A 15,290-nucleotide genomic window follows, 5' to 3' on the forward strand; every position below is an offset into this window, starting at 1 on the left:
CCTTACAGTGTGACTGTGGCCAAATCCATGTCCCAACAACACGAGTAAAAAAGTGCACACTCATGCAAGGACATAAACCACATGCGCAGTTCCAGCGTGTGTTTAAGTGACCTTTCCTTCCAGATATTTTATTACATCCACACACGCACACACACTGTGTGTATCCTTAAATGACTGGGACATGAAGCCAGCGGTCTAAGATGTCTAATTACAAAGCCAGTGGGTGCTGCAGGGCTGAGCCAATCACAGACTGAATCAACACTCTGATATCTGTGTGTGAAATATGAGACACCTGCACTACACCTCTCGAACAGTCCTCCACTCGCAAAGCAGTCCGAGCCATTTGCAGTGGTTTTGCTGCCTGAGCGCCTCCTCTGCCACTGTGATTTCCTAGAAGGCTGTTGGACAAACTCCACCACACATTCCTGTGCATCGCTGCACGCTCTGAACCAGCACGCTGTGCAGAATCAGCCGACCATTTAAAGGAGCAGTCCAGCATTTACCGGTGCTCATAAATCTCTCTCCCTTCGAACCTTGATCTTGTGAAGTTCACCAGAAGCTCAGCAGGTGATTAAACTTTATCACACCGGCGTGTCAAGTCACAAGTTAACTGACAGGCCACCTCGCTGCGGTAAACCCCACATACACCTGTTCCCTGCAGATTGCTGTTGTTTTTCTGAACTCCTTCCTGTTCCAGTTTTGTTTAACCCTTAACTGCCCGGTGACTTCATTCATAATCACTCAGCTCCCTGCAGTCAAGATGTCACTAATTTAGTGTTGCTAATGTTGATGGAGCCGCTTTGAAGTTTAGTTCTTTGTATTTTTTTAATACCCAAGACTTTTGATGATAACAGGTCAACAGGTGAAGATGTACTTGAAGCTGCTGACGATTTCGTCAGAACATTTCAAACGAAATCCAGAAAGATATTCAGAGAATATTTTTTATGCTCTATTGACATCTGGACTGCAGAGATTTGTTCTTTTTATGGGGTTCAAAAGTTTTATTTCAGCTTTTAAGTTCAATAAATAATCTGTCCTTTGTCAAACATACTTTGAACCATATAAAATATATTAAAAGTAAAACTTGGCATCATTCCTGTTTTCTTTGGATCTACTTCTAAAACAGAGTACAGTTTGGAGAAGACTACACGAGCCATTTCAGATGTCAAACTCGTGCTGAGATTTAAATGTTACATCTCAAACCGCAGTCATAAGAACACGCGATCATCCTAACTTGTGACCCTGAAACACTTGATAAATGTGGCGGTAGCTCCATTAAATCCATTAAGCCTAATCCTAGCTGGTTTGTCTGGTATGAACAGACTCAGAAAAAGCAGTTCGTCTTTACCTTTGAGCCCCAGTTTGGCTTTGGTGTCCAGCAAGGCCTGTTGCACTTGTTGTGGCTGGGTGATGTCCACCTGGAGGAGGGTGAGGCGGTGTGAGCAGGTCCTCTGCAGCTCCTTGGCTCCGTCTCCATTCAGATCCAACACTGTGGCGAACACTTCAAAGCCCAGGGAGTCCAGATGTTTAGCCGTTGCATTCCCAAAGCCAGAGTCGCAGCCTGCAGGGACAGAGCGAGCATTTTTTTCAAGTTCATGTCTCTTTACTAGAGAGATACTCCCATACAGCTTATGACAAAATTTGATCCGAAGTGATTGATGGCCCTAATCATAACCTTTTGACCTCCCCCCTCCCCCCTCCGGAAGCGCGCCATCTGTCGCTAAGCGTGTCGAATTGCATCCTGAGAAGGGAGGGGGGAAACCTCCGGAAGCGCGCCATCTGTTGTTGGGGAAAAAAAAGTTTTTAGAGGGAGGGAGTGCAGCGGGGGAGGAGAATAAAAAAGCAGAGAGGTGGAGTCCGTCACAATTTCTAAGGCACAGACGCAAGATGGATTTCCTTCTGCAGCCCAGCAGCGTTCCTGTGTCCGATGAGATCTGCTCTCCCAAAGAAGAAGGCTTTGAATATGACATATTCAAATACAGCATATTTACTATGGAAGGCCTCGATCCGGACCTTATGACCCTACCGGAAATACTCCGGAAGTGTCTAGTCATTTTCAGACCTGATGCGTCATGTTCCCTAAGCATGAGGGGAGGGGTATGGTTCCTGAAGCACAGCGGTGATGCAGCAGATGATTCTGTGATGTATAGAGAGACAGAGCGGCAGTTAGTTTTCCGCAAACTCATAGTTTGAATTCTGTTTCGATATTATGACAATTTTCTCTGTTTTTTACAATAGCGGATGTAATTTTACTTTCTTAAGCTGCACCGGCGTTTGTAATGGGAATAAAGAGTGACTTCCTGTAGAGATTTCAATAGTATTTTATTTTCCTATAATACAGACGCTGTAAAAAACCTTTAAGATACACCATAGCTTGTGATGAAAAGAAGAACTTTCTATCCGCTTGTAACCTACAGGCTGCCTATGTGTAAAAAATGAATAAATATCCCTTAGTGAATACTACTTTTCCTTTTGAGAGACTGAAAAACAAACCATAATTGCCGCGACAGGCGATCTTGTTTCACACACACACACACACACACACACACACACACACACACACACACACACACACACACACACACACACACACACACCCCGCGGGTCAAGGAGGAGTGAGACAGCAGATATCAGTTTTTTCTCAATGCTTATAACCTATAACGCGCCCCCCAAAAAATATTATTATTATTATTAAAACATCTATATGAGGTAGCTTTTGCACAGCCTGCTCCTTGGTAGTTTTTTTCTTCATTACTTTTACAATGGGTTTTCTCAATAGACAGAAAATGATGACGCTGAGGAGTCAACAGCCGATATTATCATTGCTTGTAACCCGGTAAATAATTTCGTACATCTCCCTATAAAATAAGCCTTAGTGGAAAAAAGCTCATATTCGAATAAGTTTATTCCCCTCTGTGGGGAAAGAGTTTTTTTCCTCAGAGTCAACCATGAGGCGAGTTTTGTCAACAGGAGACGAGCAAGAATAACTGTTGCCCATAAAGTAAAACAAATATCCGCCTCAAAGTCGTATTTTACCGTTGCAGAATGTGGAAAACAGACAGCCCTCACAAGAAGCCCCCCCCCCCCCCCCCCCCCCCCCCCAAAAAAAGAAATTGGACACCCCAACTTTCCCCCCTCCCGACTGCGCGCACACACACACACACACACAAACACACACACACACAAAACAGAGACCCGAAGGATGAGAAAAAACAAAAAACCCTCTCTAACTGACAAAAGTACACCACTGGTAGTAAACAACATCACCCACTTAGGCAGAAATGACTTATACGCATAACACAAACTGAAAACCGGTCCATGAAAATCGTCTCTGTGCCAGAGTGTTTAAGGGTTTTCGCTCAAAGTTTTAATGGGATTTTTGAAAAGGATTTCCTTTGATCTTTTTTGATACTATTTATTTGTAAATTTTCATCGTCCTGTTGAAAGGTCCAGATCATCTTCATCTTTTAGTCAAGTTATCCTGAGCTCTCTGAATAGATTAATTGAATCGTTTAGTCATTGACTGCACACTGGCCATTTCCTCATCATGCTTTACAGTTAATATATGAGACCCATTTTATTGAAAGTTACCTATGGTCTGGTGAATATATCTCCTTTTCACTCATCTGCACAGATAATTTGACTAAACTGGATTTTAATTTAGGGACGTCATGAGCTTTTCTCTATCACTTCTCATAAACAACAACCGGTGAACTAGTAAAACAGAACTTCTTTTTTTTTTTTTTTTCTTTTGTCCTCAGCGCGGGTGAAAAAACTCGGGCTGCACGTAACCGAAGCTGCTCACTGCAAAGGTCGGTGCTGGTAACCAGAACACGGAGGGCCCCCTCCACCGACTCATACAACTTTTTTTTTGTCGTGTAGTCGTCGCCACAAACCAAAAAAAACAAAACAAAACATCTACAGCTTATACAAATTTAAATTACATACATACATTTAAATCCTACACTCCTCTTGCAGGATTGAGTAAATAGTTCGTACGTGCATGCGTGCATGGATGTTTTATGGTATTTGTGTTCTTGTGTGTGAGGCTGCGTGTGCATGTGTGTGATGTGGACTCAGTAGGATTTCTTTTGTGGTTTTTTGTATGTCTGGCTGGAGTCGTGCAGGGAACAGACAGGGTTGAAGAAGAGGTGGAGCAAGAAATGTTCTAGACAGTATTGCTAAGAGCAACGTGTTCTTTCTTCTGAAAATCTGAAAATCTTTTTAGGATCTCAGGATGGCCTGTGCACACGGACAGCTGTTTTCAACTGTGATGAACCCTGTCACTCCATTATCCCACTGTGCAAGACTAGTTTCTTGCACGTTAAATGCTGTAAACATGCACGTTTCAGTCAGCACAGGAGAACTACATTTAAAGCACGATGTCAGCATCATCGGGAACATTATGAATCTCACAATCTTCAGAGACTAAAGATTGCTCAGTATCCCTGGTACCAAGTACCAAATATGTACCGAGTTCTGTCACTCTGATGGTTGATTGAGCAGAAGGGCTGGAAGATGCCATTTTCATGGAGAATTTCAAGCCCAACAGATGGGAATTACCGTTCTTTTCCAAAGTTACAGCTGCTAGAGACGCAGTGGCCAACTCTACGGTTTTTGAAAATAGCTGCCACACCTACCCGCACCCTTTAAGATCAACCCACTTCCAGACCACGCCCTCTTCTGTTATTTAAAAAGAAGACCGCCGTCTCATTCCTTCAAACCTTTATTTATTTATTTATTTTTTAGCTCAAAAACAGAGAGAAGTATGGCCTCTACAGCCCTGCGCCACCCTGCGGAGGAGGAGGAAAGTTCTGCGGACGAGGGCACAATATTACCTGACACGTCCGGTTACTATCGACCCTTGGAAAAGCAGCAGCAAGCGGACGAGCTTGACGGTTGGGCATCTTCTTTGTTCATCGATATCGTGAAAACTGCTGTGTATCATCTTGTCAACCTCGTAATCAACAAGTACCTCACTGACACATGCAACGGTTGTATGTCCGATCAACCCCACCAGAAACAGCACGAGTGTTCGCGAGTGTTGGAGGATGACTTTTACGCTGAAAATTATTACAGCATCAGAAAAAGACTCCTCACCCCTCGTTTCATTCCATCCATTCATCGGCTGCTGATTGCTCGCCACATCAAAATGGACGACGTCAAAGTCTGCATGGTGGCGGAAACTCTCTTGCACGAACTGAAATCGGAAAGGAAAGTCTTTGACGCCATCGCCGAGGCATACCACAATCTGGTAGGGTTGGACATGGTGAAAATCAGACAGCTACGGTTGGTCGCAGAGTTTTACAAAGGGGGCTGCTAATTTTTTCTCTGACAGACTGATTTTTTCATTCTTAGAACATGTAACCAGCATTTTACCAAACAATGTATTCTACATATAGTGCATTTAAAAAAAAAAAAATGTACCCACGTAATCGGTGATGAATTGTGAAGTTACAATTCTTTTCTGAAAAAGCATTTTTATTTTTGTATATAAATAAATGTTGATGTTGTGCTATGGGATTGTATGTTTCAATTTTACTTATAATGTGCCAAATCACTACAACAGGCGGCTCAAGGCGATGCCATCCAGAGTAAGGATCTTGTTAGCCACAGTGTTTCTAAGATTTTTACGCCCCGTTACAATAACCTTAGTTCTATCTGAACTTAGAAGCAGAAAATTAAAGCTCATTATGTGTCTAAGACATCCCGGCAGTTTAACCAATAAAAGCGGGTATCATATGCATAGCAGTGAAAATGTATGCTATGCTATGCCTTCTAAAGCGCGTATAATGTAAACAAAACTGGTCTTTGCACAGAAGCCTGTGGAGCTTCATAATTAACCTCAGTGTGTGAAGAGGACTCTCCATTTAATAATAGCTGTAATAAAATGTTCTGGCCAACGGTGTTAAACGCTGCACTTGGGTCTAGCAGGGAAGATTTCAACTTTTCAATATGAATGAAGGCTGAAAACTGATTAGATTAATGTCTGATGATCTTTTCTGTGCTTCTTCAAGTTTGTAACACCAAACATATTAAAGGATGATGTAAGGCTCACAGGAAGAGTTTAATTAGACACACATTTACTATTTTCTTTACACTCTTTCTTTCTTGACATGTTTAATATGCTTACTATCAGAGGAGAAAATGACCCTTGTGTAGTTTAAAAACTTTTTATTTAATCAAACTGTAATGTTGTTGAACTCTGACGGACGTGTCTTTTAATCTTGTCAACAAATCCTTAATCACCTAAATCTGCCATTTATCATCTAGTAAAATGTTCCCTCTGCTTCTGTTGCACATCTCCCTGGACACTCTCTGCTTCACCAGCCCTGTGCAGGTGGTCCAACCCCTGCCTGCCTCCTTAAACTGGGGTGTTTAAATCTCTTTACCTCTGTTGTGAACTTCACACAAAGTTTGTGGTAACAAAATCAAACTGACGAGGATCTCGTTTGAAAAAGAAAAAGAAAAAAACAAACAAAAAAAAAAAAAACCACACACACACAGTCACGAGACAAAATAAAAACAGACTGCTCAAAGCAAAAGCAGAGCCCTCGCAGCTGGTAGTACAAAACACAGCGACAACATGCGTATTAGATACCCTCAGTGCCAAAAGCATAAATATGAAAAAAATGGGATCACCAAGAATATCCTAAAAATGGCGATGAGGTGGGTGTTACAGTGGAAAAACAAAAAGCAGCCAAATTTTCATCTGAAAATGTTGAATTTTAGTAAAAACAATGCTCTGTAGTGTGATACTGTCGTTACAGACAAAGCAGATGTTTAAAGCCTTCGGACGCTCATTTGAAATGCACACATTCTCCTTATCAGCTGGAAACATTAAAGCCGTAAAATGACTTTTTTCGAACGGATAAAAACTATTGAACAGCAGCAATGTTGAGCCTGTACCAGAATTTGAATGTACATGTGTTGAAGGTGCGGGTCTTGTTGAATTATTAAACATACTTTCTTTAATTTTTCGAGCCACAAAAACAACAACTTTTAATTTCTTCTGCTTGAGTCTCGGCCTCGGGTAGCTCTACTTATCATTGCTCAGTCAGTTGTCTGTTTGCGCTACTTTTTCAAGGAGCAGCGGATTATTGGTAAGGGTGACTTTATGTGTTTAGCTACTTAAGTGGAAGTACTGTGGATAGTTTTACCTTACATACATAGATCTACCAGTACAGCTTCTGAGGTAACTGTTTACAAAATGTTATATTCTATCCACAAGTTCTTTGCAATTTTACATTGATAAACATTATCCTTAACACATTTGGCCCACATAAAGTGCTATGGCCATCACACTGTCATTTAGAATTGTTTAAATAACTCGTGTCTTAAGTCCTTCCATCAAACAGAAAATAAAAAAAAAAAGTCGCATGGTTCACTTTATATTTCTAACATTTTGTGATATAAAGTTGTTCATAACAAACTGAAAGGCCGGGAGTTTAAAATGCAAACCGATGGAAGCAGAAGTAGAAGACTGTAATGTCACAGAGCACACTGTGTCTATTATTGTGTAGACTTTTATAAATAAGAGCTTAATAAAGATGCTTAATTTCTTTAGAAATAAACAGGTGGCGTGATCTTTATCAAAAGTGGATGTTGCATCTGCGGCTAAACCCCTGTACCCAAAAACTTTAAAAATCTAGTGTGTGTGAGGCTGTGTAAGTAAAGCTTGCCCTTCACACCCGCGTGTAACAAACCATTTGTTGGGGGTTGTGGATTTGACACCTCAGCATTGTGAAAGTGGGGGGGAAACATGTTTCTGGCTGTGCATAAGATTTCTGCTTACAACTTAGAATCTCAGTTCTAAATGAAATTCAGATGTTTTTTAAGTATGGCTAATGTATTAATTGACTTCTAAGGCACACACACACACACACACGCGCGCGCGCACACACACGAACAACAACAACAACACAGAGAAGAAGAAGAGGGGGTCGTTTTACTACGCATCATAAAAACGCAATCATTCATCTTCCAACTGTATCTTTCTGTTCTGGCTTTAGAATCATTGGTTGTTTACTGAGCCGTACTTTGGGAGTCATACTGTTGTGATACTGGGGAGAAAAGGGTAAGGTTTGATAGACTAAACCATTACACACATAACTTGAAAAAACCTAAAGAGTGTGTGAGACTGCTAGCTGTGTTGTTCAGCAATAAACTCATCTACAAATGTGTTAGTAAAGAGCGACTTGTACTTCTGTCCCATTAAGCAATGGTTTAACAAATTTCACTGCAAACTATAAAAGGAATCTGGATTTATATAGAACATAGTAGTGATGGATTAAATGCAGGAAACACTATTGCTGCTGTTCAATAGTTTTTATCCGTTCGAAAAAAGTCATTTTACGGCTTTAATGTTTCCAGCTGATAAGGAGAATGTGTGCATTTCAAATGAGCATCCGAAGGCTTTAAACATCTGCTTTGTCTGTAACGACAGTATCACACTACAGAGCATTGTTTTTACTAAAATTCAACATTTTCAGATGAAAATTTGGCTGCTTTTTGTTTTTCCACTGTAACACCCACCTCATCGCCATTTTTAGGATATTCTTGGTGATCCCATTTTTTTCATATTTATGCTTTTGGCACTGAGGGTATCTAATACGCATGTTGTCGCTGTGTTTTGTACTACCAGCTGCGAGGGCTCTGCTTTTGCTTTGAGCAGTCTGTTTTTATTTTGTCTCGTGACTGTGTGTGTGTGGGTTTTTTTTTTTTTGTTTGTTTTTTTCTTTTTCTTTTTCAAACGAGATCCTCGTCAGTTTGATTTTGTTACCACAAACTTTGTGTGAAGTTCACAACAGAGGTAAAGAGATTTAAACACCCCAGTTTAAGGAGGCAGGCAGGGGTTGGACCACCTGCACAGGACGGGTGAAGCAGAGAGTGTCCAGGGAGATGTGCAACAGAAGCAGAGGGAACATTTTACTAGATGATAAATGGCAGATTTAGGTGATTAAGGATTTGTTGACAAGATTAAAAGACACGTCCGTCAGAGTTCAACAACATTACAGTTTGATTCAATAAAAAGTTTTTAAACTACACAAGGGTCATTTTCTCCTCTGATAGTAAGCATATTAAACATGTCAAGAAAGAAAGAGTGTAAAGAAAATAGTAAATGTGTGTCTAATTAAACTCTTCCTGTGAGCCTTACATCATCCTTTAATATGTTTGGTGTTACAAACTTGAAGAAGCACAGAAAAGATCATCAGACATTAATCTAATCAGTTTTCAGCCTTCATTCATATTGAAAAGTTGAAATCTTCCCTGCTAGACCCAAGTGCAGCGTTTAACACTGTTGGCCAGAACATTTTATTACAGCTATTATTAAATGGAGAGTCCTCTTCACACACTGAGGTTAATTATGAAGCTCCACAGGCTTCTGTGCAAAGACCAGTTTTGTTTACATTATACGCGCTTTAGAAGGCATAGCATAGCATACATTTTCACTGCTATGCATATGATACCCGCTTTTATTGGTTAAACTGCCGGGATGTCTTAGACACATAATGAGCTTTAATTTTCTGCTTCTAAGTTCAGATAGAACTAAGGTTATTGTAACGGGGCGTAAAAATCTTAGAAACACTGTGGCTAACAAGATCCTTACTCTGGATGGCATCGCCTTGAGCCGCCTGTTGTAGTGATTTGGCACATTATAAGTAAAATTGAAACATACAATCCCATAGCACAACATCAACATTTATTTATATACAAAAATAAAAATGCTTTTTCAGAAAAGAATTGTAACTTCACAATTCATCACCGATTACGTGGGTACATTTTTTTTTTTTTAAATGCACTATATGTAGAATACATTGTTTGGTAAAATGCTGGTTACATGTTCTAAGAATGAAAAAATCAGTCTGTCAGAGAAAAAATTAGCAGCCCCCTTTGTAAAACTCTGCGACCAACCGTAGCTGTCTGATTTTCACCATGTCCAACCCTACCAGATTGTGGTATGCCTCGGCGATGGCGTCAAAGACTTTCCTTTCCGATTTCAGTTCGTGCAAGAGAGTTTCCGCCACCATGCAGACTTTGACGTCGTCCATTTTGATGTGGCAAGCAATCAGCAGCCGATGAATGGATGGAATGAAACGAGGGGTGAGGAGTCTTTTTCTGATGCTGTAATAATTTTCAGCGTAAAAGTCATCCTCCAACACTCGCGAACACTCGTGCTGTTTCTGGTGGGGTTGATCGGACATACAACCGTTGCATGTGTCAGTGAGGTACTTGTTGATTACGAGGTTGACAAGATGATACACAGCAGTTTTCACGATATCGATGAACAAAGAAGATGCCCAACCGTCAAGCTCGTCCGCTTGCTGCTGCTTTTCCAAGGGTCGATAGTAACCGGACGTGTCAGGTAATATTGTGCCCTCGTCCGCAGAACTTTCCTCCTCCTCCGCAGGGTGGCGCAGGGCTGTAGAGGCCATACTTCTCTCTGTTTTTGAGCTAAAAAATAAATAAATAAATAAAGGTTTGAAGGAATGAGACGGCGGTCTTCTTTTTAAATAACAGAAGAGGGCGTGGTCTGGAAGTGGGTTGATCTTAAAGGGTGCGGGTAGGTGTGGCAGCTATTTTCAAAAACCGTAGAGTTGGCCACTGCGTCTCTAGCAGCTGTAACTTTGGAAAAGAACGGTAATTCCCATCTGTTGGGCTTGAAATTCTCCATGAAAATGGCATCTTCCAGCCCTTCTGCTCAATCAACCATCAGAGTGACAGAACTCGGTACATATTTGGTACTTGGTACCAGGGATACTGAGCAATCTTTAGTCTCTGAAGATTGTGAGATTCATAATGTTCCCGATGATGCTGACATCGTGCTTTAAATGTAGTTCTCCTGTGCTGACTGAAACGTGCATGTTTACAGCATTTAACGTGCAAGAAACTAGTCTTGCACAGTGGGATAATGGAGTGACAGGGTTCATCACAGTTGAAAACAGCTGTCCGTGTGCACAGGCCATCCTGAGATCCTAAAAAGATTTTCAGATTTTCAGAAGAAAGAACACGTTGCTCTTAGCAATACTGTCTAGAACATTTCTTGCTCCACCTCTTCTTCAACCCTGTCTGTTCCCTGCACGACTCCAGCCAGACATACAAAAAACCACAAAAGAAATCCTACTGAGTCCACATCACACACATGCACACGCAGCCTCACACACAAGAACACAAATACCATAAAACATCCATGCACGCATGCACGTACGAACTATTTACTCAATCCTGCAAGAGGAGTGTAGGATTTAAATGTATGTATGTAATTTAAATTTGTATAAGCTGTAGATGTTTTGTTTTGTTTTTTTTGGTTTGTGGCGACGACTACACGACAAAAAAAAAGTTGTATGAGTCGGTGGAGGGGGCCCTCCGTGTTCTGGTTACCAGCACCGACCTTTGCAGTGAGCAGCTTCGGTTACGTGCAGCCCGAGTTTTTTCACCCGCGCTGAGGACAAAAGAAAAAAAGAAAAAAAAGAAGTTCTGTTTTACTAGTTCACCGGTTGTTGTTTATGAGAAGTGATAGAGAAAAGCTCATGACGTCCCTAAATTAAAATCCAGTTTAGTCAAATTATCTGTGCAGATGAGTGAAAAGGAGATATATTCACCAGACCATAGGTAACTTTCAATAAAATGGGTCTCATATATTAACTGTAAAGCATGATGAGGAAATGGCCAGTGTGCAGTCAATGACTAAACGATTCAATTAATCTATTCAGAGAGCTCAGGATAACTTGACTAAAAGATGAAGATGATCTGGACCTTTCAACAGGACGATGAAAATTTACAAATAAATAGTATCAAAAAAGATCAAAGGAAATCCTTTTCAAAAATCCCATTAAAACTTTGAGCGAAAACCCTTAAACACTCTGGCACAGAGACGATTTTCATGGACCGGTTTTCAGTTTGTGTTATGCGTATAAGTCATTTCTGCCTAAGTGGGTGATGTTGTTTACTACCAGTGGTGTACTTTTGTCAGTTAGAGAGGGTTTTTTGTTTTTTCTCATCCTTCGGGTCTCTGTTTTGTGTGTGTGTGTGTTTGTGTGTGTGTGTGTGTGTGCGCGCAGTCGGGAGGGGGGAAAGTTGGGGTGTCCAATTTCTTTTTTTGGGGGGGGGGGCTTCTTGTGAGGGCTGTCTGTTTTCCACATTCTGCAACGGTAAAATACGACTTTGAGGCGGATATTTGTTTTACTTTATGGGCAACAGTTATTCTTGCTCGTCTCCTGTTGACAAAACTCGCCTCATGGTTGACTCTGAGGAAAAAAACTCTTTCCCCACAGAGGGGAATAAACTTATTCGAATATGAGCTTTTTTCCACTAAGGCTTATTTTATAGGGAGATGTACGAAATTATTTACCGGGTTACAAGCAATGATAATATCGGCTGTTGACTCCTCAGCGTCATCATTTTCTGTCTATTGAGAAAACCCATTGTAAAAGTAATGAAGAAAAAAACTACCAAGGAGCAGGCTGTGCAAAAGCTACCTCATATAGATGTTTTAATAATAATAATAATATTTTTTGGGGGGCGCGTTATAGGTTATAAGCATTGAGAAAAAACTGATATCTGCTGTCTCACTCCTCCTTGACCCGCGGGGTGTGTGTGTGTGTGTGTGTGTGTGTGTGTGTGTGTGTGTGTGTGTGTGTGTGTGTGTGTGTGTGCGTGTGTGTGTGTGTGTGTGTGTGTGTGTGTGTGAAACAAGATCGCCTGTCGCGGCAATTATGGTTTGTTTTTCAGTCTCTCAAAAGGAAAAGTAGTATTCACTAAGGGATATTTATTCATTTTTTACACATAGGCAGCCTGTAGGTTACAAGCGGATAGAAAGTTCTTCTTTTCATCACAAGCTATGGTGTATCTTAAAGGTTTTTTACAGCGTCTGTATTATAGGAAAATAAAATACTATTGAAATCTCTACAGGAAGTCACTCTTTATTCCCATTACAAACGCCGGTGCAGCTTAAGAAAGTAAAATTACATCCGCTATTGTAAAAAACAGAGAAAATTGTCATAATATCGAAACAGAATTCAAACTATGAGTTTGCGGAAAACTAACTGCCGCTCTGTCTCTCTATACATCACAGAATCATCTGCTGCATCACCGCTGTGCTTCAGGAACCATACCCCTCCCCTCATGCTTAGGGAACATGACGCATCAGGTCTGAAAATGACTAGACACTTCCGGAGTATTTCCGGTAGGGTCATAAGGTCCGGATCGAGGCCTTCCATAGTAAATATGCTGTATTTGAATATGTCATATTCAAAGCCTTCTTCTTTGGGAGAGCAGATCTCATCGGACACAGGAACGCTGCTGGGCTGCAGAAGGAAATCCATCTTGCGTCTGTGCCTTAGAAATTGTGACGGACTCCACCTCTCTGCTTTTTTATTCTCCTCCCCCGCTGCACTCCCTCCCTCTAAAAACTTTTTTTTCCCCAACAACAGATGGCGCGCTTCCGGAGGTTTCCCCCTCCCTTCTCAGGATGCAATTCGACACGCTTAGCGACAGATGGCGCGCTTCCGGAGGGGGGAGGTCAAAAGGTTATGATTAGGGCCATCAATCACTTCGGATCAAATTTTGTCATAAGCTGTATGGGAGTATCTCTCTTTTACTGTTAACGTCAAGCTGCAGAGCCAACGAAAAAGAAAACGAGATGCACTTGTCTTTGCCTCTGAAGAAAAAAAGAAAGCAAACACTGGTTTTGGTTTATGTGACTTTGACTCCAAAAAGTTGCTTTATATAAATCATATATACCTATGTTATAAATACATGATACTTTCAGCAAAATATCACACAGTGTTCTAGCACAATATCTAATCTGGGACTCTAGTCACGCAGCTCATGGCCCCCGAACCAGAACCTTCATCTGTTAACTGTTCTTGTTGGAAACACAAAACATTACAAAACAGGCAAAATGACCACTCAGACGCTTACAGAGAAACACGTGTGAGACACCGCCGCCAGGTTAGGGATAAGTTTTCATGTCTTGTGTCTGACAGTCTGTTCCTGACTCCAGGCTCCACCTGTACTACCTGCAGCATTATGACGGCTTCCTGGTTCTGCTCAGATCCTGTTTCAGGTCCTGAAAAGTACCTAAACCTGCACAAAAGAGCTTTTGTTGGCTCAGCCACAGGCAAGAGTCTGGGTGTGAACCTGGTTTCTGGTGTCACAGCATTGCACCCTGCACTTCCTCCATCCAGTCCTTCAGGTGTAGCTCACAAATGCAGAGTTTTCATTTCGAACAGAATCTGACAAAAGATCGACTCAAACACAAAGTTCTTTGTTAATGCGTGAACCTTTTTCTTTACCTTCACCAATGCTTGTTTTGTTTTTTGTTTGTTTCTGAAAATAATATGGACATGTTTTACAGCACAACTGGAAAGTTTTAATCATTACACAATAATCTTACTGTTATCTGGGCTAAGATTAGGCATTAACACATGCATGGTGTGAAAGGAGTTTTCAGCCTTGGCAGAGGCATGCGGTCTCAGACGCTCTTGGAACTGTTTCACTGCATTTTTAAACTAAGTAATTAGTCAATAATAATTAACAGATTCCTGAATTCCTTCATTCCCTGATCAGTGGAGCGAGCTGTTATTTTTCCTCAAACTTTATGAGGAACCAACCGCAGAGCCGTTGTGTTCACACACCCACATATGTTCCTCCAGCAGGACTGCAGTGTCCCTCAGAAACAGCCACCGTGGGGATCTGTCACGTACCCCGCAGCTCGCCCAGTTTCCCAGAAGTCCTGGTCCTACAACCTGATCCACAGCGGTACTCGCTGTTCTGTTTGTTCTTTTGTGCAGCGGGTGTCTGAAAGAGCTCTGCTGGCGAGAGTGTCGAGGCGTTGGCAAGTTGTTTCTATCCGTGTCCTTGGAGGATTTCCAGAGTCACGTCCTGAGAAAAAAGCCGCTGAGTGAGAGTGAAATAAATACCTCAGCTCTGCTCCACGCTGCAGAAACACCTGATTCATAGCTGCAAACGCTTTCTGCTGAGTTCCACTTGCTGTTCAACTGCCAGGATATTTTGAGCTGTGCTTTGTTATTGTGAGCAGCTTGATATCTGATAACAGAGGGGAATGTGGGGAGGGGGAGCCGGTTTCATGCTGTGATGTCTTTTAGCTCTCAGACTCAAAACAAAATTGACATAAGGCCAGGAGACCAGCTCTTGAGTCTTGAGTCAAAGGGCCACCACACACAGCCGAGGGTCTCAAAAGGAACTATACTGTGTGCAGATTTAAAGTACTTCATCTTTGTTGTTTTTTGGTGAAATTCTGAATTCATCCAATTTGTTTTCCCCCC

General features: G+C 41.5%; 2 protein-coding genes across 4 annotated transcripts in view; one reads left to right on the forward strand and one right to left on the reverse strand.

Moving 5' to 3' along the window:
- Positions 1-15,290, reverse strand: part of hsd11b2 (hydroxysteroid (11-beta) dehydrogenase 2) — a 32,466-nt gene that overhangs the window by 9,730 nt on the left and 7,446 nt on the right. Inside the window, exons 1-2 of one of the 3 annotated variants that reach the window (XM_085408310.1) lie at positions 2,027-2,201; positions 1,349-1,561 (exon numbers count right to left, since the gene is read on the reverse strand). The exons of 1 other annotated variant lie outside the window; for it this stretch is intronic. In XM_085408310.1, the coding sequence (XP_085264436.1) occupies positions 1,349-1,561; positions 2,027-2,186 (373 nt within the window). In that variant the 5' untranslated portion in view covers positions 2,187-2,201. Of the gene's footprint in view, positions 1-1,348; positions 1,562-2,026; positions 2,202-15,290 lie in introns of those variants that run through there. One more of the 3 variants, XM_085408231.1, reaches the window with a different exon arrangement.
- On the forward strand, positions 3,156-6,053 carry LOC146678128 (uncharacterized). Its single transcript, XM_085408110.1, has 2 exons — positions 3,156-5,423; positions 5,627-6,053. Exon 1 carries the CDS (start codon positions 4,769-4,771, stop codon positions 5,321-5,323), a length of 555 nt encoding a protein of 184 aa, XP_085264236.1. The 5' UTR covers positions 3,156-4,768; the 3' UTR covers positions 5,324-5,423; positions 5,627-6,053.

This window comes from Rhamphochromis longiceps, linkage group LG1 (assembly GCF_057381845.1).
Source record: "Rhamphochromis longiceps isolate RC_006_pf linkage group LG1, R_longiceps_female_GT1.1, whole genome shotgun sequence".
Taxonomy (NCBI): domain Eukaryota; kingdom Metazoa; phylum Chordata; class Actinopteri; order Cichliformes; family Cichlidae; genus Rhamphochromis; species Rhamphochromis longiceps.

Bases quoted from the DNA above. Each gene is read 5' to 3' on its own strand.
- LOC146678128 (XM_085408110.1), top strand. From the start codon at position 4,769: ATGGCCTCTACAGCCCTGCGCCACCCTGCGGAGGAGGAGGAAAGTTCT.